Source organism: Carassius gibelio, chromosome B1 (genome assembly GCF_023724105.1).
Source record: "Carassius gibelio isolate Cgi1373 ecotype wild population from Czech Republic chromosome B1, carGib1.2-hapl.c, whole genome shotgun sequence".
Taxonomy (NCBI): Eukaryota; Metazoa; Chordata; class Actinopteri; order Cypriniformes; family Cyprinidae; genus Carassius; species Carassius gibelio.
Genome location: NC_068396.1, coordinates 12,364,567 through 12,391,887, shown reverse-complemented (window position 1 = coordinate 12,391,887; position 27,321 = coordinate 12,364,567). Strand labels below are relative to the sequence as shown.

Here is a 27,321-nt window from a genome sequence, read left to right as displayed (position 1 = left end):
TGGACGTTAATTTATCTTTATAGTTATCGGTATATTTATCAGTCTTGGTGTTAACGCGACTTTATTCGTTATTGCCACTGAAACCTATATAATGCCTTAGAGTGGTGTATTTAGCTTTTCCCTATGCAAGAAAAAATTAAATGAGAAAGAGGACTTCCCTCTGACTCACATGATATTGTCCCGAGTGTAAACGGCAGGTAAGACCATGAGACACTCAATTAAAAAGGATCTGGAAAGATGGAGTCAAACAAGTAAGTTTTATGTTGAAAATATTTCTTTTTCATTTTAGTTCACCATTTGTGGATGATCGTTTGCAATTTGATCTTTTGTTTTTTGTTACCTGTCTGTGATAGAACCACAACATTTTATGTATGTTTTGTCTATTTTTTTGTCTTTATCTCTCATTTCATCTCATTTTCATGCATTATCATCCATTAAAACATTAAAACTAACCTCTGCTGCCACAACACACACAATTAAACCCACCCACTTCTCAAACCACCCAATCAGAGTCCATACCCCCTCCCCAAGAAGTCACATGCATAAGCCCCTCCTCCACAAGTCTATTGCTCAGTTGGGCTCCACCCATGACAGATGAAAACACATGCATAACAGGATACTCCATCAGATATGTGGCAGTGGAACGGGAGAAAGACCCTGTACAGAAGATCTCGGACATCCCGTCTAACTGTTTCCGATATCGGGTTGAGGGGCTGAAGAAAGGGACCCTGTACTCTGTGACAGTTGCTGCCCACACTGACACAGGTCAAGGGCCTGAGAGCCTACCAATATTGATCCGCACAGAAGAAGACGGTATGTCTATATAACAGTGCTTAAATTTGACCTTTGACCTGAAGCTAAGCCTCCCCTTCCTTCATCTACCAAAGGCACATTTGTCCTCTCAACATTTGCCTTGTCCTGAACCAAGTGGTTGCATTATTCCTGACTTCCCCCAAGCTCCTATTTCTTGAAGGATTTTTCCATCTGTATTGATAAAAACATTGTCTGATCCTCATCCATGGCAAAAGCTTTTTCCAGATGAATTGCCATACCTTTTTTCCTCACCTCTTCCATCCTTCTGCTGTGACCTGGAAGGATTGTTCAGCTGTGACTACATGTCCTTTACTAAAATGCCCCTTTAGTGCCCAGCGCACCGCCGCAGAGTGTGGATGTGGTGGTCTTAAATGCCACCTCTGCCAGAGTGTCATGGAAACCTCCGGTTGCTGAGCGACAGCATGGAAAGATTCGAGGTTACCAGGTGACATACGCCAGACTAACAGCAGGGGAGAGAACAGTCTCTCCCAGAATTAGGGAACTCCTACTGAGAGACCCGCAGGTAGGAGACTTCACCTCACTGACACACACACATATACACTTCTTAGTCAGAATGTGCTGCAACCCAATTTTTAGAAATGGGGTGTTTATTTTTGTCGAGTTGTTCTCACTTTGATAAACATAAAGAATAATTTAATCTGAAATATATCAAGGACTCTCAGTATTCACTCTTTTGACACCGATATGTGACCCGTGCTGACAAAATGAGTCAGAATCCACAGGGTCTAATTCTGAGCTACAGGGAAAAGAAGTAAAAAAAAAATATTAGTTTTGGTTGAATTTGAGGTTTTCACAAAAATGAGTTCATTAAGCCCTCTTCTAACAACCCCAATGCTTCAAATAGTAATTAAACATCTAAAATGATCTTTATTTGTATGTTTTCTGAGAGCAGTAACTTTTTCTATGCTCACTTCTGGATGACTGCTGCTGCTGCTTCTCACCAAAAATTGTTAGTAAAATTTTTGCAAAGCGAAACATTCCTGCTTTGTGAATATTCATGTCGAACTCTTGATGATATTAGTCCAAACCAGTGAAATATGATTTTTCAAATCCATTCTAATGAAAATAAAATTATTGCATTGAATGACATTTGCAAAGAACATGTATAAAGTACATTATTGTGAAATGTTTCTTGGCAAAATCCACACATGCATAATCTGTTATGTTTTATATGAATGTTTAGTTAATAGTTGGGGAATAATCTGATATGTAACATTATATTAGATCCATGCATTACAGTTGGTCTTAAAGGGATAGTTCACCCTAAAATGAAAATGTTGTCATCATGTACTCACCCTCATGTCGTTCCAAACCTGTATGAGTTGCTTATGTAGAACATAAAATAAGATATTTTGAAGGTTGTTAGAAATCCAACAGTTGGTGGTTTCTATGGACTTCCATAGTATTTTTTTTCTTACTATGGAAGTCAATGGGAACCACCAACTGTTTGATTACCAGCAATCTTCAAAATATATTTTTTTATTTTCATCAAAAGAAAGCAACTCTTTGTTGGAACGTTTGGAACGACATGAGGGCGATTAAATAATGACAGTATTTCCATTTTTGGGTGAACTATCCCTTTAATATAAATCTGTCTCAAAGTTAATCAAACTTTAAAAGAAAAGACGGAGTCACTCACTGCTCTTGATTAAACTACTGTTTATTTGCATCTTTGTTCTTATTTTTAATAACAAAGATAAATGAAAAACAGCTCTACTGAGATTAATACCATAACTATCATTAAGAAAAGAATTGGAGGAAAATATGCAATGTTGCTTGGTGATATTTCTTTGGAATCTTCAAAAAACTTTAATTTGATTTTTTTTTTGTCCAATTCACGATGGAGAATGCAAACATAAAAATAACTAATTTTAGAAAATTTGCTCATTTCAACTCATTTTCCCAGAACTGGTCACATATATATGCACTGTAAAAAATGGTCAAACATCTTGAGAGTATTTTTACAGAATGTCATTACCTAAGCAGCCAGCATTTGAACGTTTTCATTTATAAACATTTAAAAAAAAGTTTTCATTCATATTTATTAACTCATATTTTAATGTATAATTTACTGCAAGCCGATTGTTGTGTTAATAAGTATAAGGTTTATCCAACCTATATGTGGAAACCTGAAAAATGTCACTTCCATCACACAAAATATAAAAATCCTCACACATAAAATAACTTGATCAAGTACATGTGATAATGTGATGGCTCAAACAGTTTGAAGATTTTTTTATTTTTCAAGGTTTCAATTAGTGCTGCTAATTGAAGAATCACTCCCATCAATTAGAAATATGATGCAGATCCCAGCTATCACTTGATCTGAACGAGTTGTTTGTTTGTCAGTAATTAGGCTTCTTAGCTCAGCTACTGCTTTCTAAATGGACTTTAATTTAGCCTAAATCATCAGATAACATCAGCATCTGCTTATTATCCGCATGCTGAGACAGAACCTCTGATAACGATCTCAAAAACGAAAAGCCTTAAAAACACCATGTAATTGTCCCAGTGAACCTTTCACACTGTTTATTCTTAACAGACCTTTATTCATTGTGTTGTTGCGAATAATCATATTACATCTTGGCATTCACATCAGTTTTAACTATTTTTAACTCTTGTTTTTGAAAACAGCCACAGAACGGCTCGAAACAATATGTGAGTATATCTACTTTGAACATGACCCAGAATTTGAATGCATATATTTACATGAATCAAAGTCCCTTTGAGACAAATCAATTCACTTTGCGGTTGTGCCTTCAGGCAGCTTTATTTTATCTGGGCAGTAGGCATGAATAGAGATATACCTGTGTGGACAAAAAATTTAGTCTGTTTGTCAAGAGTCAAATCATTAAGATATCAATGATGTAAAAAGCTTCTTTAGCTAATGTGTCTGCACTGTGCCAAAGTAAAACTTTAACCTAAAAGCTGGACATCCATTTGCCATCAAAATGAGCATTGTGATTTCTCCCATTAATTTTGCAAAAATTCCCTGCCTGCCTCCTTACTCAGTCTCTGATATAAATACAGATTATGTGTTGCAGTATTACAGAACATTTGATTTCTTTGTTTTTGTGTGTGTGTGTGTGTTTTGTTTTTGTTGAATTGGTGTTATGGTAAAATGTATATTTGTTTATTAGGACCTAATTTTGACTGATTTATGGCCGAACACTGAATACTCTGTGACTGTGGCTGCATTCAACTCAAAAGGCGATGGAGCACGTAGCAAACCTACAGTCATCAGAACTAAACCATCACGTGTGTACACACGCCAACATACATACATGCTAATGCATTGGTATATACACTTGTTTTTATGTTTATCTCAATGTTAAAGAGAAAGGTCATCCAAAAAAGAAAATATTTTACTTACCCTCATGTCATTCCAAACCTGCATTACATTTTCTTATATAGAACACTTAAGGGGGTCGCACGCCGGACGAGAAGCGCAGCGCCGCGTCGTGCCGCGTCGCGTCGCGCCACGTCTTTAAAGGGACTGTAAGTAGGAATTACTCCCATCTTGTGGTGAAATCGCTTTTTCAAATGCGCGTTGCATCTACGGTAGGCGATATGTATCAAAAAGCTTTGACAGGATGTCTTCTAATAGCACTTCGTCGAGTTTTCCTTAGCGACGATGTTTTATTCTCCTGTGGCGCGGCATATGTATGGTCCATAATAAGAATGCAATCCAGACTTTTAAACTTGCCGGTGCAGTTTCAAGCGCCTCTCACTGATCTGCACCTGCGTTTCTGGCTCTGACCAAAAACGCGTTGTGGAAACGCGTTGGCTTAGTACTTTTTGTCCCTCTCTGCTATTATAGTTTTGCAAGATGGCGGAACTACATGGAAGCCTCCATCGACCTACCCGTCCCATGTATATAAAGATAATAAATTCTTCATTTACGAGGATTAGTTTAAACATTGGCATAGGTATTTGTACACCATTGAGGGCATATTTATGAATAAAAATATTGATTTTAGATAATAAAATACCTAAAAAGTTACTTATTGTCCCTTTAAAATTCGAACACATTATTCTCTATGAGTGTACACACACCGGCGGCTCCATTCGGCGTCTGTCCGCGGCGCCCAGCTACGACTCAGAACGCTGTTCAAATTTCTGCCGTGCCACAGAGCGCCATCTGCATAGTTTTATATTAAAAAACCCAGATGTTATAAACTGAAACTGAAACTAAAATACAGTACATTTGTTTCATTCAAATAAAACATTACAAAGTGTTTGGTTACGTTTTCAGTCAGGCTGCACAGTTGCCTAGACAACAGATACAACAAAACAATAACAGACTTATTATAACACAGATTCTTTTCATTAATTAACGTTCCAAACTCAGCTTTTATCAATTAAAATCATGTATTTAAAATAATAATAATAGATGAAGTTAAAACTCTACCATCTTGCTGTGAAATTGAGCTCATGCATATAGAATGTGCGCGTCTGGTGTGCCATACCTCGAGTTGTCCTACATGTGGCGCGACGCGACGCAGCGCTTCTCGTCCGGTGTGCGACCGCCTTAAGGGAGACAGTTTAAAGGATTGCTTTTTTGCACTTTTCAAAAATGTGCCATGGAAAGCAATGGTGGATGTCAAGAGTGAATATCACTGAATGAGTTCAGCTTTTCGAATTATAAGGGCTTCGATGTATAAACTAATCATTCAGTTTTGTGAGCCAGATCAAACGATTCACTGAAAAGATCTGACTCAAAATTATTTTCCAACAAGTCAGAGTACAGTATATACATTTTTTGAATAATAAGGTGCGAGTTCAACTTTTGAATCATTAAACGAAACATTCAGACCGATATCGTGAACCAGATCAAATAATTCACTGACAAGATCTCAATAAAAAAAGAACATTGTTAACAAATCACACTACTTCTATACACTTAAAAAGCTATGGTGGATGTCAAGATTTTTAGTGAATATCATTAAATACTGAGTCTGTGACATTTCGATTCAACCAATTTGTGACCGGATCATACTGTACAATTCACTCAAAAGAGTGCTTCTCTTATTAACGCTCTGGTGAATGTCAAGATTTCCAGTCAATTCATTCATCTGGGGATTTCAGTGAGTCATTTTTAAAGGTTGAAATCTTTAGTCCCTGTTCACTGTAATTCCATGCAAACTTTGTTCTTTTCTGTATCGCACGAGAAAGTCTTTTAATTTTTGGGTGAACTAATCATTGAAGTAACCACTAAATCAAGTGTATCACTTAACCCTACACATATCTTATCTCCAATGCTACATACGTAGTGTTGATCAGCAGTATTATTTTCTCCTCCACAGTGCCAGGTATGCCCGTGCTTACAGTTGCACCATCAGAAGATGGCACTGCCCTGCTGAAATGGCAGCCTCCTCCTGCTGGTCTGTCCCCAGTGCTGGGCTACAGGCTCTCATATGGCCAGGCCGACCCGACCTCAGACTCCTTCATGGTGCTAGAGCTAAACGCAGAGGAGCGCACCTACAGCATCCCATCTTTGAGCGCAGGGGTGCTGTACGTGTTCCGTCTGGCCGCGCGTACCATCTGGGGTTATGGTTCAAGCGCTCAGGTCACCCTTTTAACACCAAACGTGGTGCAGACAACCACAGATGACATGGTAACAGCCCCGTGGACAACAGATGCTTTAAATGTGAGCGTACAGGAAACAGTTCCGCTTTTGGCTAACTTAACAGCCCAAGACATCAACTCCTCTTCTGTGATCCTGAGATGGGAGCGACCTAAAAACTATGACTGGATCCGAGGTTACCGTGTGTGGTTCGCGGTCACCTATAGTAATGGCACGGACATTGCCATGGAATCAGACGTTGCGGAGGCCACAGTGGTTCTTCATGGCCTAAAGCCAAACACTGAGTATGTGGCGAGAGTGTGTGTGCTTAGCAAACACGGCCCTGGGCCCTATAGTCTCCCTATATCCATCAAAACACAACCAGCACAGGAAGGTAGGACTCATGTGTATCCTTCTCACACACAAACATTTACCATCAGGCAAGCCTACCTAAACAAAACCCACTACATTTTCATTACTCTAGAAGGATGTTTTCTGTTTATGTCTGGTTATTTTTCACTGTCTTTGTTGGTCTGGGTCTCTTGTTTGGTGGCCTCCTTTCAGTGCAGATAAAAGGTGAGCATCTTTCTGTAAATGGATCTAGGTGAATGTGGAGTGCCCCATTATCTCATAAGACAACTATGGTAAAGGTGAGCCTTTAGAAAAGAGTAATGAATTCTTGTTACAGAAAAAGTAACTTACTAGCTCTTTTTTTCTCCTGGCGGCTCTGTGCACTCTTTACAGATAACAGCCTGATGTGCTAAATGATTTTAGTAGAAACAGTTGAAAGGATTCTTTGATGTTCTTCATAAATGCTTTAGCAATGCTGGAGGCCAGAGAATCGGCTCAGGTGAGCTGAAGCATTGATGTGTTGATCTCTTGTTTTCTCTCTCTCTCTTTAATAGTGTTTGCTGTGAACTTCAGAGTGAAAGCTGCTATGAAGAGTTCAGTGCTGCTGACCTGGGAGTCACGAACCACTACTAATAAAGCACAGTCTCTTATTGTAAGTACAGTACTGTGAAATACAGTACTCTGTTGCGTGTGTGTGAGAGCATGAGTCTGGTTTTGTTGAAAAAGTTAATGTGTGAATAGGTTAGGGATGTGGTTCAACCTTTTTGACTCCAAAAGCCATCATGACAACAAAACCTGGAGGACTAATGGGTTTATAAGTATGGGTTTATATAATAGGAGTTTTTTAATTGTCTGTTGCTCTACATCATAAATTATACACGCAAATACTAAAAACATTTTGAAGTTATCTTTGCTTTCAATTTTAAAAATGTACTATAAAGCACTGTAAAGACAAGCTGCTTGTTTTCAGATGTTTTTATTTACACAAACTAGGAGTGGCAATATACGCATAAGATAATTAATTAAAATAACTTCAGTAATTCTAGATGTTTCGAGAAAATAATGTTTTTCCTGGTTCACACTTTTAGAAACTATAGAAGTTTACATTACTTTCCAAGATTAAAAAAAAAAAATAAAAAAAAAATATATATATATATATACCAAAAAAGAAAAACGACTTTTAAAGACTTTTCCAGGTCTATAAATCACACTTCTAAAATTCTCTCATATGTTTTCCATGACCACGAGATAAATTTAAATAAGAAATCTGATATTTTTTGCTTTTTTTTTTTTTTTTTTAAGCATGTTTTATCTTTTTTTTATGATTTTAAGCCATCTTGTGGCCCCCTTTGGACCCATATAAGGAAATTCCGCTCCATCTAACGTCACACAGAGCCATACTCGAAAAAAACTTTCCGAAACTTGTGACAAACCGGAAGAGGTATTTTTGGAACAAAAATACTCCTTCAAACGTACAACTTAATTTTTGAAACTTTGTCCATGTTTAGCATGGGAATCCAACTCTTTAACAGTGTAAAAAAACTCAGTATGCATGAAATAGCATTTCACCCCCCTTTAACCCACAAACAAACGTGTGTGTGTGTGTGTTGTTTCACACTTCATGCAACATATTGAGATGAAATAGTATATGACAGTGTTTGTATAAACGTGTGAGCATGCACATTTAGCAAGTGTCTGAGGTGTCAGTCTTAATCTCTCTCTGCCCTCTTCGAATGTATGAGTGCCACAAGATGTTCAAAGTCTTGGCTGGTTAAGTGTGCAGTTTACGTTTATTTGCTTTTCTATTTTCTGCTTCTCACTCAGATCTCATATGGTGATGGTGAGAGTGTGGAGGTGGATGGGCGGCTCGGGCAGAAGTTGGTGACTAAGCTGAAGCCCCAGTCTCTCTACACCTTCATGTTAACTAGTAAAGCTGATGCCACTGGAGGCCTGCAGCACCGTGCAGATGCAATGACAGCTCCAAACCTGCTGACTAGGAAACCCCAGGTTCTGGACAAGACCAGCTCTCAGAGCATCGCTACCCTGCAGCTGCCCACTGTCCAGGGACAGGCTAATGTCAGGTCAGGAATACACCAATGAATACAGAGGGTGGGATTTATTAAAAGCTTAAAATTGGAATGACTTTGAACTGTTTGTTCAGGTCTAAACTAGATTTCCAGATTTATATTGTGGTCTCGGAATTCTAAACTCAAAAGTTAACAGAAGCTGCATTTATTTGATCAAAATGTCAATAAAAATAATATTGTGAAAGATTACCCTAATAAAAAAGAAATGTATTTGCATTAATTTCATACTAAGTATGGTTCAGATCTATTAACATATTTACTGACATATCATTCAAGACTTGCTGATATAAAAATTCAGATCAAACTTTGGAGTACTACTTGTGCACAATGCACATATTATTTATATTAAGCATAAAATCTGTTTTAATGCCACTATTGGTGAAAATTGTACGATCTTTAAATAATAAGTCTTTAAATGCAAGATATTTAATGGGTACCTAAAAGTATACTTTAGTTCCACTTTAGCACAATCAAATATACTTCACTTATATAGTCACTTCTGCACTACTTCCGCACAATTAAAATGGATTAAGTACAAAGTTAGTTGTTCCAGTCTTATACTAAAAGTACAATTGCAAGGTATTTTTATGAAGTACATAAATATGTAAATGTATTTGTAATATACTTAGCAAAAAAAAACTACATTTTTAGTATACTTTTTTCTATAGGGCAATACAATTTAAAATAACTGTTTCCTGTTTTAATATTATTATCATAATATATATTTTATGTAATTTATTCCTGTTATGGTATAAAATATTATTTTTATGGTGCAAACTTTTTTATTTTTTTGCAAAAAGCAACCCCAGACTTTTCTGTATGAGATTCACCCATAATAATTACTATCATATTTTTATTGGAAGGGGTTTCTACATTGTGGTTGTCCCCCTAAAGAGGCAGAGAGGAGGAAACTTCCAGAACTTATGGAGTGATCCAGATGAGATGAACATTGATGAGGTAATACATTTTTGTAATTGAGTTGCAGATGTTGTAATTTTGTACAATTTTTCATCAAGTTGTTGACTGTCGTTGTTGAAGAAGCTGTTCAAAGTTTAAAGCACATTCAACACAGGGGAGTTGCAGTGTCTGTTGTGATTAACTCAGTGTCATGCTCTTGTCTGTTTTCTGGTTTCTCCAGCTGCTGAGGGAGATTAATGGCACCGGTCGCTCTGTGCGTCTACGGAGGCAGGCCGAGGCAAAAGCATACATCAGCGCTCATTTCCAGAATCTTCCAGCTGAATTCAAACTAGGAGACGGATGCGTGTATGGAGCATTCCTAAACCGGCCGCTTGTAAACGGACAGGAGTGTGTGTGCTTCGTGCTGGCTATTCTTGAACTGGGCCAGAATGTAGGTCCTTCTTTTCTCTCTCATGTTAGAGTATCTTGGGGTCCATTATGACAAATTTATGATTAGATACACTGTGTTAAATAATCATATTGTGAGTAAATCATTTCTGAGAAAAACATAGTTTAGTTTGAAACATTTAGTAAAGGAAATTATGATGTACTGCTTATTTTTAAAGCAGGAATTGTGACATTCAACAGAAAATATGGGGCAAAAACTCTAGTAAGAACTATATTTTTGATTTTTGATTGACAGACCGTGTACTCCACGAGTCCATTCTCTGATGCCGTGCTATTCTCCGATGTTGAGCCACAGCCAATCATTGATGAGGAGGAGGGGCTTCTTTGGGTGGTGGGGCCAGTCCTGGCGGTCATTTTCATTATCAGCATCGTCATCCTCATCCTCCTCTTTAAAAGGTGAGAGTGAAAGAGAACTGAGCAGAAAATGATTGATAATTTGATGATTTGAATGTAGATTAAATTACATCAAATGGATGAAGAAATTAAGTAGCACATTCATGAAAAACCAGGCAATTAAAACATTTAAAATGGAAAAATCATAGATCTATGGTGGAAATACAACTTGTTATATCTTCTAGATATCGCATGTGTAGAGTTTTTGCGAGTGAGTCATTCATTCGAGTCAGTCCGTTTGAATGAATCTCTTGAACGATTCACAAATTAGCCGTTTGAATGAAAATGGAAAAGAACGAGAGGGACATTAGCAAAGGAATAAAAAATGATATATGCTTTATATTTCACTTCTGCAGAAGCTGATTTTATTTATCCTTAATTCTTTTTTTCTTCCCTCGCTTTATCTGTGCACAAACCAGCAAACCAGACAGGTCTGTGTATTATGTTTCTCTCTAAATCTTATTACGACCGAAATGCAATATAAACTCTTTCCTACTAAGTGAGTGTTGCTTTAATGCTCCTGCATGTGTGATGTTACAGGAAGCGGGCAGAGCTGGAGGGCAGGAAGTGCAGCTTTCCCAGCAGCAGTAAAGCCATGAGTTCCCAGCATCCATCTGACCCAGTGGAGCTGCGTAGAATCAACTTCCCAACGGCGGGTAATATATACTGATGAAAAGACATGTCACAAACACACTCACGTACAGGTACAGAGTGCTCAAGAATCAACTCTCAGTGCCCCTTTGATGCACACACACTGTCGGTGTCAACACAGTGTTATCTCTTTTTTTAGGTTTGCGTGCATCTATCATCGGTTATCGACGGTTATCAAGTTAGTTGTGGTTTTTGAAGTCTATATTGACTGTCTAACCCCATTCATGTTATGGCTTTTTCATCCTCTTAACTCCTTTGGCTCATAACAGAGGTGTGAAGCGTGTGAAGCTTCTCTCTCTCTGCTCTGATTGATGTCACAACCAGCTCACACACACCAGCAAACACTCATACATACACACTTTCAGTCATGTTGAACTTTCCATTGTCTTTCCCGTTTTATATTTAGCTAATACTATTTTCTAATCTCCTAACCTCTAAACCCTCACACAAACTTTCTGCACTTTTAGATTTTCATTAAGACAATGTTTAGTGTTTAAGATGTTTCTTTACCCTACATGTGGGGGGATTTATTCCCCTTGATAATGGTGAAAACTGATCTACACACACACTCACACAATTACAGCTAGCTCTCTAAATAAAGACACACCAGAGATGTTTTTAAATAAAACATAAGATGTTAGAGATTATAGTAATTCAGTGTTGAATCAATGTTGATCTTGAATTTGTTGAACAGGCAACTATTGCAGACATGAACTCTTCTCAATGATATTCTAATTGCAGCAATATTGATTTCTGCTTTAAGTTTTATTTGATCTGATTCAGCTGTTTCATTGTTTATTTCATCTTGCTTGATACTTCTGCAAGATTTTATTTATAGAAATTTTAGAGTGGGATATGAATATTTGTCTCGGTGAAGACCAGTCCCCTCCCACAATCAAAAATAAGTTATATATCATGAAATAATTTATATGTTTTCTGTTAGGCTGTTTACTTCACTACAGAATACAATAAAAATGGTAAACAATTATTTTTAAATAACATGATACTTTTTATTTTAGTTTATAGATGCCTAGTGTATCATAGAGTGTAACCATGACAATCTTACATTTTGAGCTGTTAATTATTGATCAGTTGTTTTTATAATGGACATTATATGTATAAAACATTTAATATATATATATATACCATTCATAAGTGGCCATTCTATTTAGATCTTTACTGATTTTTATTACGAAAGCGTGAGAATAACTTTTATGTGGTAAAATTTCAAGATGAATACTTACTGGACTAAAACAACTTTATCCATGCATCTTAAATCATTTCAAGATGTTTATTGTCAAATATTTTTTGTACCATTATATGTCCGCAACTATAACCCCCCAAAACCGAGAGGTTTGATCATAAAATTAAGAATTAAAAATGTAATTGCATAAAAAAATAAAAATGTGTGTTTACTTAATATATATGTGTGGGTGAACTGTGTATATATTGTATATAAATATGATTTATATCATATATAAATATATATTACACATATTTCTTAAATAATTACATGTGTGTATGTATATTCATATATCATATAAATATGCACAGTACACACACACATATTATATAAACACAAACTTTTATTTTGAAAACAATTAATCGTGATTAATTATTTTGCCAACACTAATTTAAATATCACCTTAATAAGACATTATTGTGAAATATAGAGTAACAGCTGCTATTGTCATAAAGATCTCATTGATTTACATTACATGCAGAATTTCATATTATTTTTTGGCCATACAAATATTAGCAATTGCACCGAATGTGCTCAGTTTGGGCCTCTAAATAGAACTGCTGTGTTTTTTCCATCATCAGTGTGAGCTCCAAATTCTCTTTATTTAATACTCTATAAGCCATAATAGCCTGATAGGCAAAAACACATTTTTTAATTGTTTAAACGTTCAATAAACTGTTCCATTAAAAAAAAAAAATTCAAAGATTCATATATCCGGCTTTACAGGGTTAAATTCTGGTGATATTTTCTCTTCAACACATAAACTCATGAACCCTAGTGCTAAAACATAGTCGAGATCACTAACATTCTCCCACACTGCTCCGAGCGCTCAGTCCAGCAGGATGCCGTGCTCTCAGGGTCTGAACTGATGTGATTGTGTGATGTGATTGACAGGCATGACCAGCCACCCTCCAGTGTCCGTCTCAGAACTGCCAGCTCACATAGAGAGGATGAAAGCCAATGACAACCTGAGGTTCTCTCAAGAGTATGAGGTCCGATCTCACACATAAACACACTGACATTCACACCCCACGGATGTACATTAAAAACATATTAGACTGTGAATGATGTATATTCACACCACATTTTCAGCATACTATAATATGCTTTGAAATCTTTTTTATGTTCTTTTGTAGTGTGAGCACTAATTTCAATGCATAGGCCATGTGATGTTTATTATAACCTGTGAAGTGCAGTATGGGACTTGTCCAGTGTGATGTGTAATTCATGGCGTTCTTTTCTCTTGTAGTCTATTGATCCAGGGCAGCAGTTCTCATGGGAACATTCTAACCTTGAGATTAACAAGCCAAAGAACAGATATGCCAACGTTATCGCCTACGACCACACCAGAGTAGCACTTTCCAACAATGATGGTGAGATTGCGTGTGCTCAGTATGTCAATATCGCTTTTTCAATATCTGTATTCATGAGAAATAACTCATTTTTAATCTTAAAGGGGTATTATCATGGGAAATCAAATAAGAGAATGTAATTACCTGTTCACATTTATTGCATCTTGCACCATTGCTGCTTGTTATCTCTAAATGTACACATAACTCTACCAGTATTATTATTGTAAACTAAATCTTATTTTTTTCGTACATAAACTAAAGCTAAAAATAAAATACAAGTTTTGATAAACTTAAAAAACTTGGAATCTGCCAACATAATTATCTTGAAAACGAACTGAAATAAGTTAGTAGGACAATTCCTAAAACTAATACAAATACATATAAAAAATATATGTAAATGACAAAAGCACATAGCAAAATTACTCAAATATTATACAATATTATGACTAAAAACACTTAAAAAAAGTTTACATTTTAATAAGTGGTATAATAGTATAGACATAATATTTTAATTTAAAAGTAAAACTTATAGGTGTTGTTAAAGGGTGATACATTTGCAGAAGTTAAGAGCTTTTGTACTGCTAATATGCCTTATATTGTTTATTTTTTAGCTGCTTGATTGATTCGTTCGTTTATTATTTTTGGGCATTTTTTTCCTTTATCGCAATAGGACAGAATAGATAGACAGGAAGCAAATTGGTGGACAGAGAGGTATGGCATCAAGACGGGACTCGAACTCGGGTTGCCTGAAGTGCAACTATGCTAAATTTCAGCTCTGATGCTGCTTCGTCATTTTGAAATATTAGATCTGACACACTACTAATGGAACTGAATTCAATCTTTTATTTACATCCATTAAAATGTATGAAGAGCATTTTTTTGTATCCTCTTGTCAGTTTGAAAGTGATGAAGTGTTTGTCATTCCCTCTTGTTATGCAGGTGTTCCTGGCGGTGACTACATCAATGCCAACTTCATAGACGGTTACCGCCGACAGGGCTCATACATCGCCACCCAGGGCCCCATGCCAGACACGTTTAGTGACTTCTGGAGGATGGTGTGGGAACAACACACAGCAAATATCATCATGATTACCAAACTTGAGGAGAAATCCAGGGTAAGAGCACTAAATCATACAAATACAGACCACACTCAAGTCATGTGCAGTCACACATTTACAGACAGAAACACAGTCTCTGTTCCAAAATCTAGTAAACATCCTTGCTTTCAACTAAAGAAAGCATGTGATTGGTCACTTATGTACAATGCATGCACGCTCTTGGTCTGTTATTACTTTCAGCAAGAATCAAAACAATAGGAAAGCAAAGTCAAAACCCAAACATTTTAGGCAATTTTGAAATACTGGTAAGGACCTGTCCAGAAAAAGAATATGTATGCTCACCCTAGTCGACTACCAGTGCATCTGTGAAGTACAATAGTTGAGTGTAGACATGAAAGAGACGTAAATGTTACTGATTGATTTCACCATTCCTGACCCCACGCAGGATATAATCGGTTCAAAACCATGTCAGAAATTGTTGGCATTCTGAGCATTTTTAACCTGTTAACTGTCACTCACATTCTTGAATATAGACTTGAAAGTGCATGATCCAAACCTACATTTTTATAATTCATGACTGACATGATTTTAATGTGCCATTTTCATAGTAATGCAATGTTTTAAATTTAAAATTGGTTTCAATGGATGAATTTTGAAATTTTAAGTTTTAAAGTGATACAGTATATAATTTCTGATGATTTCTAAAGTGTGATTTAGAAAAAGGCAACAAAGAAGACTTTTTTTTTGACAAAGGTCAGAACTCCTGTTATGATGTAGGTTTTTGAGGTGCACTCTTCCCATAAATTAATCTATTACTTTTGCTACCAAATTTTTTACCAAAAAGATTGATAAAATATCTATTTAAGAGTCTTGTACCTTTCCAATAATATATATTTTGTCATGATTAGATTGTAATATAGTGAAGTAAATGTAGGCGTCCCACCGAGGGGCCAGTGACCGTTAACGGGTTAATTTTTACTGTTTGTCTATATATATTGTATATACAGTTAAGTGCACTACTGAAATGTAACTACAAATGTTTCACAAGAACAATTGGTTCCTTGTCAAAATCTTATTTTTGTCTGCAATATATCATTTATGCAGCCCACCAAAAATGTTAGATGAACTAAAATGTATTAATTAGATTTCAAACTGTTTGCATCAGGATGCTTAAAATGCTGTTAAGGTAGGCAACTGACTGGATTTTGAAACAGAACTACTAAGACACTACAGCATTTAATCAAACTCATAAAAACACACACACACACATACTTACCATACTAACATTTGGATCAAACACAGCATTGATATTTTCCATATTTCTCAGTGAGTCTGTTGTGTGGTGTTACGGAGCAGAGTAAGTCTTATGCTGTTTGTCTATTACCCTCCAGATGCCTTCGTATTTCTTCTCAAAGGCAAGACGTCTCACTTGGCTAATTAGACCACTGTCACTTTTCACTTGAATGGTTGATATTCCGTGTCTCACCTCTTTCCTCCTTGTTAACTCTGCCTCATCCCTTTTTCACACCCACTCTCTCTTTTTCTGATCTGTCTCTTCTCGCTTCCTCTTTCCCCTCACTGACTTCTGAGACACATTTCGCCAAAGTGTAACTTGAATTTTTGGCTGGTTATCACACTCTCACTGCATGCTGAAATGTACTCTCAAAGGGTGTGTCTCAGTCTATTCCCTAGTTCCCTTTGGTGGGAATTAGTAAAAATAGGTTAAAAAGCATCCTGCTGATTTCTAGGTAGAGAACTGTTCAGTGCACTGGAATGATTTTGACAATGAGGCAACCCAATCCCTTGGTAGTGTAATTACCGGTGAACTAGGGAGCGGAATGACACATAACCATGTGAGTACTGTTGTTGATGGAAGGCAGCAAGGCTGAAGAGCAGCTGACTGTCAGCGTTGATCTCAGCTGGTTCTTCAGCTCTCCACTAAAGGCTCCTTTGACATTGAGACATATGCAGTGGTGAGAGGTTTACTAAGTGTCTGCTGAACTGTGTGCAGAATAAATGCGATCAGTACTGGCCCAGCAGAGGCACAGAGACGTACGGATTGATGCAAGTCAATTTACTGGACACGGTGGAGCTCGCGACCTACTGCGTCAGGACTTTTGCTCTTTTTAAGGTAATGAAGCAGCAGTGATCAGCACATTTTTACACTCCCAAAGGTAACCTAATGGCAGGGTCGACCCATAGGTTTTTTAGAACCTTGACATTTTCATGAAATAGGCCTCACTAGTGTGAACACATTTACTGACATCTTCATCTCCTTGGCAATGTCTGATTTTTTTTGTTGAGAAAACCATGCAGAAGAGTTAAAATAATTATGCATTTGTTATTCTGATATTTAATTTTGTTCTTTTGTTTTTTTTAGTTTTAGTTTGTCACTGTTAGTGTGCTTTGTGCGCTAAATATTGAGGACTCATTGAATACACATTTGATGGGAAATATGTTGAATAAAATAGCATTGCTGCTTGGGTGAGAAGCATTCTCTGACATCTTCTTCTATTCTAGTCTAGTGTAGTCTGTTTTAGTATATGGTACTGTACTGGGCTGAATTGTGTCGTTTCTATGTGCAGAGCGGGAGTGGCGAGAAAAGGGAGGTTCGTCAGTTCCAGTTCACAGCCTGGCCAGATCAGGGGGTACCTGAACACCCCACTCCCTTCCTGGCCTTCCTCAGACGGGTCAAAGCCTGCAATCCCCCAGACGCTGGGCCTATTGTGGTCCACTGCAGGTAACTAGTACAGAACTGAGCTAACACGTTTATATCCAGTCAGACATGACAGGGAAAGATTCTGGAAAATGAATGTCCTCTTACTGTAGAGAGTTTCGAATCATTAGCCTGAATTATGTTGATTATATAAAATTGGTGTTATATCACACAGAATTGAGTTGCAGCTTTTAGTGGAGCCTGAGTGTTTTTGTGTGTTTTATTTAGCTTAGACACAACAAAGCAACATTGCTACAATATGTACATGCATGGTTCTTACAAATGAACTGACACAGGGGAAATAAATTACATAAAACTACATATGTGGCCACAAGACCAGCCTTAAGTTGCACGGGTATATTTGTAGCAATAGCCAAAAATACATTGTATTGGTCAAAATTATTGGTTTCCCTTTATGCCAAAAAATCATTAGGATATTAAGTGAAGATTATGTTCCATAAAGATATTTTGTAAATTTTCTACTGTGAATCTATTATAACTTAATTTTTGATTAATAATATGTAATGCTAAGAACTTCATTTGGACAACTGTAAAGATGATTTTCTCAATATTTAGAATTTTTTTCACAAATTTGTTTTTTTAACAAACCATACACCAATGGAAAGATTATTTATTTAGCTTTCAGATGTATGATGTATGAATCTAAATTTCAAAGGATTTTCTCTTTTTTTCAATTTTAGTTGATTTTTTTTACTGGGTCAGTATAAGTTATAAGTAAAAAGATAAAAGTCAAATAATGTTTTTACTATTTCAACTTTTTCATCTCAACTCATCTCAACTACTTATAAACAAAACCAAAGAAAAGCCCAGCATTTATAACAGTAGAGTTTAAATGCATGCAGAACAGAAGTGAGAGGAGAAAAATAATAATACTCAAGTAATGATTTTAAAATATAATATGTAATTCATAATTAAAATGTATATCATTTTAATTTATATATTTGTCTATATCTGTCTAATGGTTTTATTCAATGAAACTGTTCATTTAGAGAACATCGCAAAATAATTTTCACACGTCAGTAATTTTTATACAACCATTATGCTGGAATATCCGCTAATTTGAGTGCTTGTGACAAACATTCTCTCTCTCTCTCGCGCTCTCTCTCTCAGTGCTGGTGTGGGCCGAACGGGCTGCTTCATTGTGATCGATGCCATGTTGGAGCGTGTGAAGCAGGAGAAGACGATAGATATTTATGGTCACGTGACTCTGATGCGATCTCAGCGAAACTACATGGTGCAGACAGAGGAGCAGTACGTCTTTATTTATGAAGCGCTGCTGGAGGCTGTTTCCTGCGGCAACACAGAGGTCCCAGCACGCAATCTTTATGCCTACATCCAGAGACTGTCACAGACAGAACCGCCGGAGCACATCAGCGGAATGGAGCAGGAGTTTAAAGTCAGTACTTCCCACGAATGTAACATATATTTGCTACTTTTTTCAGTAACAAATTAACTGAAGCTCTAACAATAAAAACCAAAAGGAGCAGACCACAACACTGTTACAGATTTTTCATTAGTTATATATATATATATATAATATAAAATACTGTCTCCTGTTGCTGGCAGCTTTGTAATTTGCCTGTTCATAAAATGTAAATGTTTATTTCTTTTTTCTGTATCTCTTTTTCAGCGCTTAGCTAATGCCAAAGCGCATAACTCCCGATTCGTCAGTGCAAGCCTTCCGTGCAATAAGTTCAAAAACCGATTGGTCAATATCATGCCATATGAGACCACACGTGTGTGTCTGCAGCCAATCAGAGGAGTGGAGGGCTCAGACTATGTCAATGGCAGTTTTATAGATGGCTACAGGTACATTGTGATCTCTCTTTTTTTATAGATTTATTAGTCAAAATAAAACGACACATCCACAAAACATGCCCACATCAACATTTGCAAGAAAGCTGGTGAAAATCTCAGGTCTTGAAGTTTTCATTTTTCCTTCTCGTCATTCTAGGCAACAGAGGGCGTATATTGCGACTCAGGGGCCGCTGGCGGAGACCGTTGAAGATTACTGGAGAATGCTTTGGGAACATAATTCTACTATAGTAGTTATGCTTACTAAACTCAGAGAAATGGGAAGGGTTAGTTGACACACACATACACATATTAGTGGTGTTTATTGTGATTGGTTGATCAGTGTAAAGTATTTATATACTATTTTATAAATATTTTTAATTAACTTTTATTTTTATTTTCAGTTTTCATTTTAGTTTAATTTGTAATCTGCTTTTGTCTTTTTTAATTTATTTTTTAAATATGACTATTTGGGTTTCATTTGTTTTTATTTTGATTTTAATTTTAACTGAGATCCAGTTAGCATGTTTAGTGCATCAACTTAGTTGTTTAAGTTTCACTTTATCATCTGATATTTATATTTAATTTCAGCTGCATTTTACTTTTGAATAACAATATTAACAATGATTAACTTTTTTCTAACGCAGGAGAAATGTCATCAGTACTGGCCGTCTGACAGGTCAGCGCGCTATCAGTACTTTGTGGTGGACCCCATGGCGGAGTACAACATGCCTCAGTATATTCTCCGAGAGTTTAAAGTCACAGATGCAAGGGTATGTCAAGCACTCGTTAAAACCTTTAAGCTTCCCATGCTCATGAAAACCTGGAATACATAGTCTTATTTTTATTCTGGAAACCATATTATATTATATATTATATGAGTATACATTTTCCTACTGTAATGTATTATCCACATATCCATTAAAATAATCCTCCTAGGACGGTCAGTCCAGAACAGTCCGGCAGTTTCAGTTCACAGACTGGCCAGAGCAGGGCGTACCCAAATCTGGTGAAGGCTTCATTGATTTTATTGGTCAAGTGCACAAAACAAAGGAGCAGTTTGGTCAGGATGGACCGATCACGGTACATTGCAGGTGAGGAGAACAATGAAGGCATTTAGGATGGATAAAAAAAAAATTCAAGTCTTACAAAGAGCTGCTAAATAAAATGAATGCTTTCACATTATTGTATTTAATGCATTACTCAATGTCACATTTTGTGTGCAGTGCTGGTGTTGGGAGGACAGGTGTATTTATCACTTTGAGTATAGTGCTGGAGAGGATGCGATACGAAGGAGTGGTTGACATCTTCCAGACTGTCAAAATGTTGCGCACTCAAAGACCAGCCATGGTGCAGACAGAGGTACACTTGCACACTGTAACCCATATGATGCAGTAATTATGTCCTTCTATCTCATAATTGCATAATTCCTTTAGACTAGTACAAGTTAAAAAAAAAAAATCAGACAGCCCCACATAATTTTGATGTATATTAAAATGCTTTTTTATTTCTTAACTAAACATGCAAAGCCATTTCTAGGTCAATTCGCCATAAAAGTATAAAAAGTGTCTATAATGCTTTCAGCATTGCTGTATTTCAACCAACTCTGGCTCAAACACTCTGGCCATGTGTTTCTCATTATTGTGACGACTACTCCGTTTATTTCTTAGAATTATTGTGATTTTCACGTAGTTTTCTTTATTACATTATATCTCATAATTACTATTTTATTTCTTACAGGTGACTTTCTCATTATTTCTCCCACTTTGTTGCTTATAACTGCATCTGACCCCTACAATTCTGACTTTATATCTCATAATTACAGCTTTGGTTGTCATGTGAATTTATAGCACACAGTTGCAACTATTTCTCATAATTGTGACTTTATTTCTTATAATTGTGTTTTATTACTTGTTATTGCTACTTTGTATCTCGCAACTGCAACTCTCACAATTGTGGCTTTATATTCATAACTAACTTCATTTCTTCCAGCTACGATAATTCTCTTTATTGTTATTACTTATTACTTAAAACTATATTTTTTATAATTAATCTTTTTTTAATTATTGTGACTTTATATCTCATAATTATGACAGTGTTTTAGTGCCACGTAAAAAAAAATACAAATCTGAGATTACGAGATTAAAGTCGTAATATTTCGAGAATAAAGTTGAAATTACGAGAATAAAGTTGAAATTACGATAATAAAGTCAAAATATTAAGAGGATAAAGTCGAAAAGTTTCGAGAATAAAGATTAAAGTTAAAATATTTTGAGAGTGTATTCTGGGTTTTTCCACATGCAGGTTTCCCGGAGTGGGGGCACCGGGAGATATTCTAAAATCTCACCTTTCAAAATCTGTCAGTTTTAATAGCGAAATACAAACAATAATGTGTGTTTTTCACGGTCTTTAATGTGGCATGACAGATCGTTGTATTTTATTCAGTTTAAGTGGCATGTGAGTCTTTCCGATAGGTACAATAATGATACATTATAAATTAAGATATAGGCTACTGTTTTTTCATGCCTTCTGAACTTCCTTTTATATCTTGCTATAAACTTGAAATAAAGAGGAAAAAGACATTTATAATTTGTGTTTCGTGATGAAACGAGTATAACACAGCTCAGCTTTCTAATTCTGTCAAAGCAACAAAGCACAAAATTATTGTGATAACTGGGACTTTATTCTCGAAACATTTCAGCTTTATTCTCGAAACATTTCAGCTTTATTCTCGAAATATTTCAACTTTATTTTCACAACATTTCAACTATTCTCGAAACTTTTCGACTTTATTCTAGTAATATTTGGATTTTATTCTCGTAGTTTTAGCACTTTATTCTCGAAACATTTCAACTTTATTCTCGAAACATTTCGACTTGTAATTTTTGATTTTTTTTTTTCATGGCACTAAAACACTGTCGTACATAATTGACTATTTCTTTTAAATGTCACTTTATTACTTGTTACTAGGACTTTATATACCAAATTTCTGACTTTCTTGTAAATGCAATTTTATCTCTCGTAATTGTAATTTCATATCTCACAGATGTCACTTAAAATTTTAACCCTCTGGCTAATTTGCTCAGAATTGCAATTGTATTTTTTTACCAAACAGTTTTCAATAGTGTACTAATCAGCAGTCCGTGATTCGGTTAAAATGATGCGTGTGTGTGTGTGTGTGTGTGTGTGTGTGTGTGTGTGTGTGTGTGTGCCCTCCACAGGAGCAGTACCAGTTCTGCTATCGAGCAGCGCTGGAATACCTGGGCAGTTTTGATCACTATGCAACATAAAACCTTCCCCTGGACCAAGGGCCACATCATTACACACGAGACCTGCGTCTGATCAATCTGACAGCTTCTTTCTGTTGCCCACAGCTCAAGAGTCTGTTTGATTTCTCCCGACAGCACACAGTTTAATAGCCAGACAGGGAGGGCAGCTGGGATACAGATTTGTCACAACAAATTGTTGCTCCAATCATATAGCTGAAAGTTGTCAGGTCATAAAACTCTGGCAACCGGCCAGCAGATCCAATGAAATCACAGGAACCCAACAATGTGCTGTCTGGACTGATTCAACAGACCAAAACCGAGGGAGAAAACAATCAAGCAGTTTGATGGTATCATCATTTGTTTCAATACCAGAACCCCCCTAAAATACAGTTTATTGAGGAATGCATTGAGGGTTTAGAGTTTCCTCTGCTTTTGTCACCAGTCGTATAGTGGATCCACCAACTCACTAAAGTCATACATACGAAATTAAATTCAACGACACCCCAAGTATTGGTGCTTATGCCAGTATCCTGTTTGTTTATCTGTTGCACACACACATAAATATATACACATAGATACATATCTATCACAGATTTAAGACAAGGAAAAATCACAAGCTGAAAATGGAGATTTGTCTAAAAAACTGTGCAATATTGAACGTGAACCGCACCTTCAAGCTTAAAACCACTCAAGTATTAAACATATTCTCACTGTAATTATATTGTCTCTTTAATCCTATATAGTATAAAATATAAAACAAATTGTCATTATGCATATTAGCACAATATATATATATATATATATATATATATATATATATATATATATATATATAAATAAGTTGTCAATGTATTGAGTGATATTTATACTATGTGAGTGAGGTACTTGTCAGTGCACATAAGGTATGAAAAGTACCGTTTGCAGTAATATATTTTTTTTCCACTAAACTTACCAAAACAACTATTCACATGCAGGATTGGAAGAACAAATGTTGCACTCTAAACATGAGGTGACACGTTTAAAACAATGACATAATGGATCATCTGACACTGGTAGTGCCTTATCATAGTCACATGTTTAAAATGGTTCGCTATTAAAGTTAAATGTTCCACATGTATGGATATTAACCTGCTTTTATGTAAAAAATAAATAAATATATATATAATGCTTAATAAAACCTGAAGTAAATACAGTTACATCTTACAGAGTGAATTTGAATATATATTTCACACCAAGACCAATTTTAAGTACCGGGGTGGTTTATTCATTCAAGTGAAGTACTGCCAAGATGACTAGACAATTCTATTACTGAAAGCCAATATGTGTCCATTTTTGAGAGGACACACATTTATTGAATCTATATTGGGCCAAGAGAACTGCATATTCCATTTCATGTATAATAGCGATTATATTATAAATGATTTGTAATTGAAATTATAACTGAGTATAGAACAGGAAATAGTTTTCTCACTTTCAGTCCATACCGCTGCAGGAAACGTGCATTTCTAACTGTTAATGTCTGCAATCTGGTTTATCAGCCTTGAAATAGTATTAATGATGTTAGTGTGTTAACATCAAGATAAAGAACATTTTTCATGCTGGTGAGGATGCATTCGAAAGGGGGATTTTAAAAGCCAGAGCCAGTTGAACTAAATTACATTTTAAAAGACGTTTCACTAGAAGTCTGATGTCCAGATTTTGATTCATAAAACATTGCATGATAAATTAGATCTGCAACTTTGGGAACAAACTTGCACATAGAAACGGCCCAATTGTGTCTAGATCAATATCATGGACCGTAACAGTCGTATGGTTATGGTTTGGGATATAACTGCACTCTTGTTCTATGCACTAACCCTTACTATTTCTTCAACACAGAATGTTATTTGTATTGAATGAGATGAATTTCACAGTGTGTGCATGTTAAGAGAAAAATGAGTTTTGGTTCCAAAGCTTAAGACAATATGTGCATATTGTTATTGTTGAAAACTTTAGATGATAGAGTGGTTTAATATGAGTGGTTGTCCTTCTAGTCCAGTGGTAATAGTCATCATTCAGTAATTCCAAGAAAGTCTGGTCACTGCGAACTTCAGCTCATTGTACGTTCGGTGTAAAGAAATGTTTACCTTTCTTTGCAGCATCTTTGTCTTTGTGTACTTTTTTTTTTTTTTTTAACCGGAGTTGAGTCAGTTTTGTATTTGAAATCTAACATGCAATTCTTCCATTATCTACCTTCTCCATATTGTTACACTTTACAACATATATATTTTACAACCAAGTTTCAGGGTTTTTCAAATTTCAACTTTAGTTGAAACTAGCTATGCTTATATTTTCAAGAGGATATCAGTTAGCGTTTCAGTCTATGCTGATCTGTCAGTGTTTTGAGGAAAAAGAAGAAAAAAAAATCATCTATTTTCCAGTGCATGACAGTCCCCATTTGTACAGATGTGAAGGCACCATTAGATTTTGATGAATCATGACATTGTTTCATGTGAAAAATAAACTAGCACAATCTATATCATGTAATCTGACCAAATATGCATTGTATCACCATTTTCATATTGTCGAACGTTGTGAGTGGTTTTACAATTTCACCCATCAATTAATGTGAAACACAAAAGGGAAATCTTTTACCTCTGATTTTGTAGTAAATGTAAATATTTCAGAGGATGTTCTTTTTTTTTTTAATTTTCCTACTTTATGTTTTAAGGACAGGTGTGTGAGAATACAATTGTATTGGAAAAGTTTTATTTGTTACAAATAAAATGGTAAGAATAGTCTAATGAGTCTTTATTTATCCATGCTTCATGAGCAGTGATTAGTTTATACTGACGAGCAAAAATATTCAAGAAAACTCAAATATTTCTATCATCTTTGATATACAAATTAAGGCTTTTAAATGAGCAATCTCATCAAAACTTTGCTGAGACTGATTTAATTTTTAATTATATCTTTTACTTTAAGTATCATTTTTACCTTATCATTGTAGGGGTAACTGTAGGGTCCAACTGTGTAGTTGTAGTTTTTTTTTTTTTCTTTACTTATTTTATAAAGTAGGAGTACTTTTTACATTATAAGTAATATTTCAAGATTAACACTTACTGGAGTGAAGCAACTTCAATGTACTAAATCCATAAATCATTTTTAGAAAAAAATAAAAATAAACTGAAAACATTAAAAAGTATAAAATATAATGCACAAGACTTAATAACTATGTGTAAATCTCTCATTCATCGTTATATTGGATTGAATTACGTGTTTTGCCCCATTATTAACAAAAAAAAAAACTAGCTTTGAGTTTAAAAATAAGTATTTACATATAGTGAAGTGACATTCAGCCAAGTATGGTGACCCATACTCAGAATTAGTACCAAGTATGGTGACCCATACTCAGAATATAACCTTACTAAGCCATATTTCTGGGAAATATAGCATAACAACTGATATTTCTATGCATTTTATGTAAGTAGTCTGCTATACTGTTGTAGAATCCCATTGATTTATTATCAGAGCTATAAGAAGTCCATCTTATTTTTGGCCATAAGCCAACAAGCTTTAACGGGAAAAAAAAAGTAGTTAGCGCCCCCTAGCGCCCAATTTAACAATGAGTATACTTTACAATATAATGACAATATAAACCAATGTTATTAAGACCACCTTAACAATGGAGAACCTTTTTCAGTTTTAGTAAATTTGTGCAAAATTCATCTCATGTAAATATTATTATGTATATCTAATTTGCTATTAAACTGTATTAGATGCATTTCAGCATTATAGCCATTGGTTCCCCTTTTTTATATATATATATATATATATATATATATATATATATATATATATAAACGGGGTATATTTTAGTTTAACAATATCTGGAGTGCTGGTAGGGATTTATATTAAATCCAGGCCCTTTTTTCAGCCTTACAGAAGCTAAAAAACATTTTGACCTAATGAAGCCTAATGCACAACAAAACTACTTTAGAATTCTTTCTGCTGGAATTGCACACAAACAAAGCTCTTCGCTTCCAAGCCTCAATTTGATTGTTTTGCCAATCAAAACCATTTACTACTTTTGTGTGAAGCTTTCAAATCAGCAGTCGTGTCCAAAGTGAGACCAGTCAAAGCAACGTGCTGTTTGGCTCAAACAAACACCAAACCGCAGCCAGCTCTGAAATAAATCACTCCTTTGACAAGGGTTATATATTTCAATAAAGTCATTATTTCACGTTTCTATTCTCATCAACTCATTTTAACACACAAACACATGCTCAGTTTCAGAATAATATTCATGTTTACTACGACACTACTGCAGATGTCGGGTAAAAAGGCCATTACTCAATCACAAGAACTTAAAATAAAATAAAAAAATAAAAACACTCAAATCGCATTCCCGACTGCTTTAATAAATCAGAGCCAAGTGTGTCTCTTCCACTTAAGTCTCATTCAAGCAGGAATCAGCTGTATAAAACAGTCAAGCACATTCTGCACACCTGCATTGGATCAACAAGTAAACATTAGATGAGTGGGACGTTCACACATTCACTACCATCTGTCATCGTACAAGCATCGATATTCAAGGAGAAAGCATTCCAAAGTTCTCCCAAAGATGACGTGATTTTTTATC

At 35.6% G+C, this 27,321-nt stretch overlaps 2 protein-coding genes across 2 annotated transcripts in view; both read left to right on the top strand.

The window, feature by feature from the left end:
• Positions 1-25,477, top strand: part of LOC127949172 (receptor-type tyrosine-protein phosphatase S) — a 66,629-nt gene extending 41,152 nt beyond the window's left edge. Inside the window, exons 16-34 of the mRNA XM_052546157.1 lie at positions 7,306-7,403; positions 8,576-8,832; positions 9,702-9,795; positions 9,977-10,186; positions 10,439-10,599; positions 11,016-11,027; positions 11,137-11,252; positions 13,385-13,482; positions 13,740-13,863; positions 14,782-14,957; positions 16,912-17,031; positions 17,486-17,640; positions 18,748-19,033; positions 19,268-19,446; positions 19,592-19,718; positions 20,079-20,204; positions 20,371-20,525; positions 20,658-20,793; positions 22,653-25,477. Of these exons, the coding sequence (XP_052402117.1) occupies positions 7,306-7,403; positions 8,576-8,832; positions 9,702-9,795; positions 9,977-10,186; positions 10,439-10,599; positions 11,016-11,027; positions 11,137-11,252; positions 13,385-13,482; positions 13,740-13,863; positions 14,782-14,957; positions 16,912-17,031; positions 17,486-17,640; positions 18,748-19,033; positions 19,268-19,446; positions 19,592-19,718; positions 20,079-20,204; positions 20,371-20,525; positions 20,658-20,793; positions 22,653-22,721 (2,699 nt within the window). The 3' untranslated portion in view covers positions 22,722-25,477. The remainder of the gene's footprint in view (positions 1-7,305; positions 7,404-8,575; positions 8,833-9,701; positions 9,796-9,976; positions 10,187-10,438; positions 10,600-11,015; positions 11,028-11,136; positions 11,253-13,384; positions 13,483-13,739; positions 13,864-14,781; positions 14,958-16,911; positions 17,032-17,485; positions 17,641-18,747; positions 19,034-19,267; positions 19,447-19,591; positions 19,719-20,078; positions 20,205-20,370; positions 20,526-20,657; positions 20,794-22,652) is intronic.
• Positions 2,410-7,289, top strand: LOC127949171 (receptor-type tyrosine-protein phosphatase delta). The gene is made up of 3 exons (XM_052546156.1): positions 2,410-3,492; positions 3,975-4,092; positions 6,141-7,289. The coding sequence occupies exon 3, from the start codon at positions 6,149-6,151 to the stop codon at positions 6,971-6,973; it is 825 nt and encodes a 274-aa protein (XP_052402116.1). The 5' UTR covers positions 2,410-3,492; positions 3,975-4,092; positions 6,141-6,148; the 3' UTR covers positions 6,974-7,289.
• Positions 25,478-27,321: the final 1,844 nt, after the last annotated feature.

Excerpts from the sequence above, each read along its gene's own strand:
- LOC127949171 (XM_052546156.1), top strand. The coding sequence starts at position 6,149 with ATGCCCGTGCTTACAGTTGCACCATCAGAAGATGGCACTGCCCTGCTG.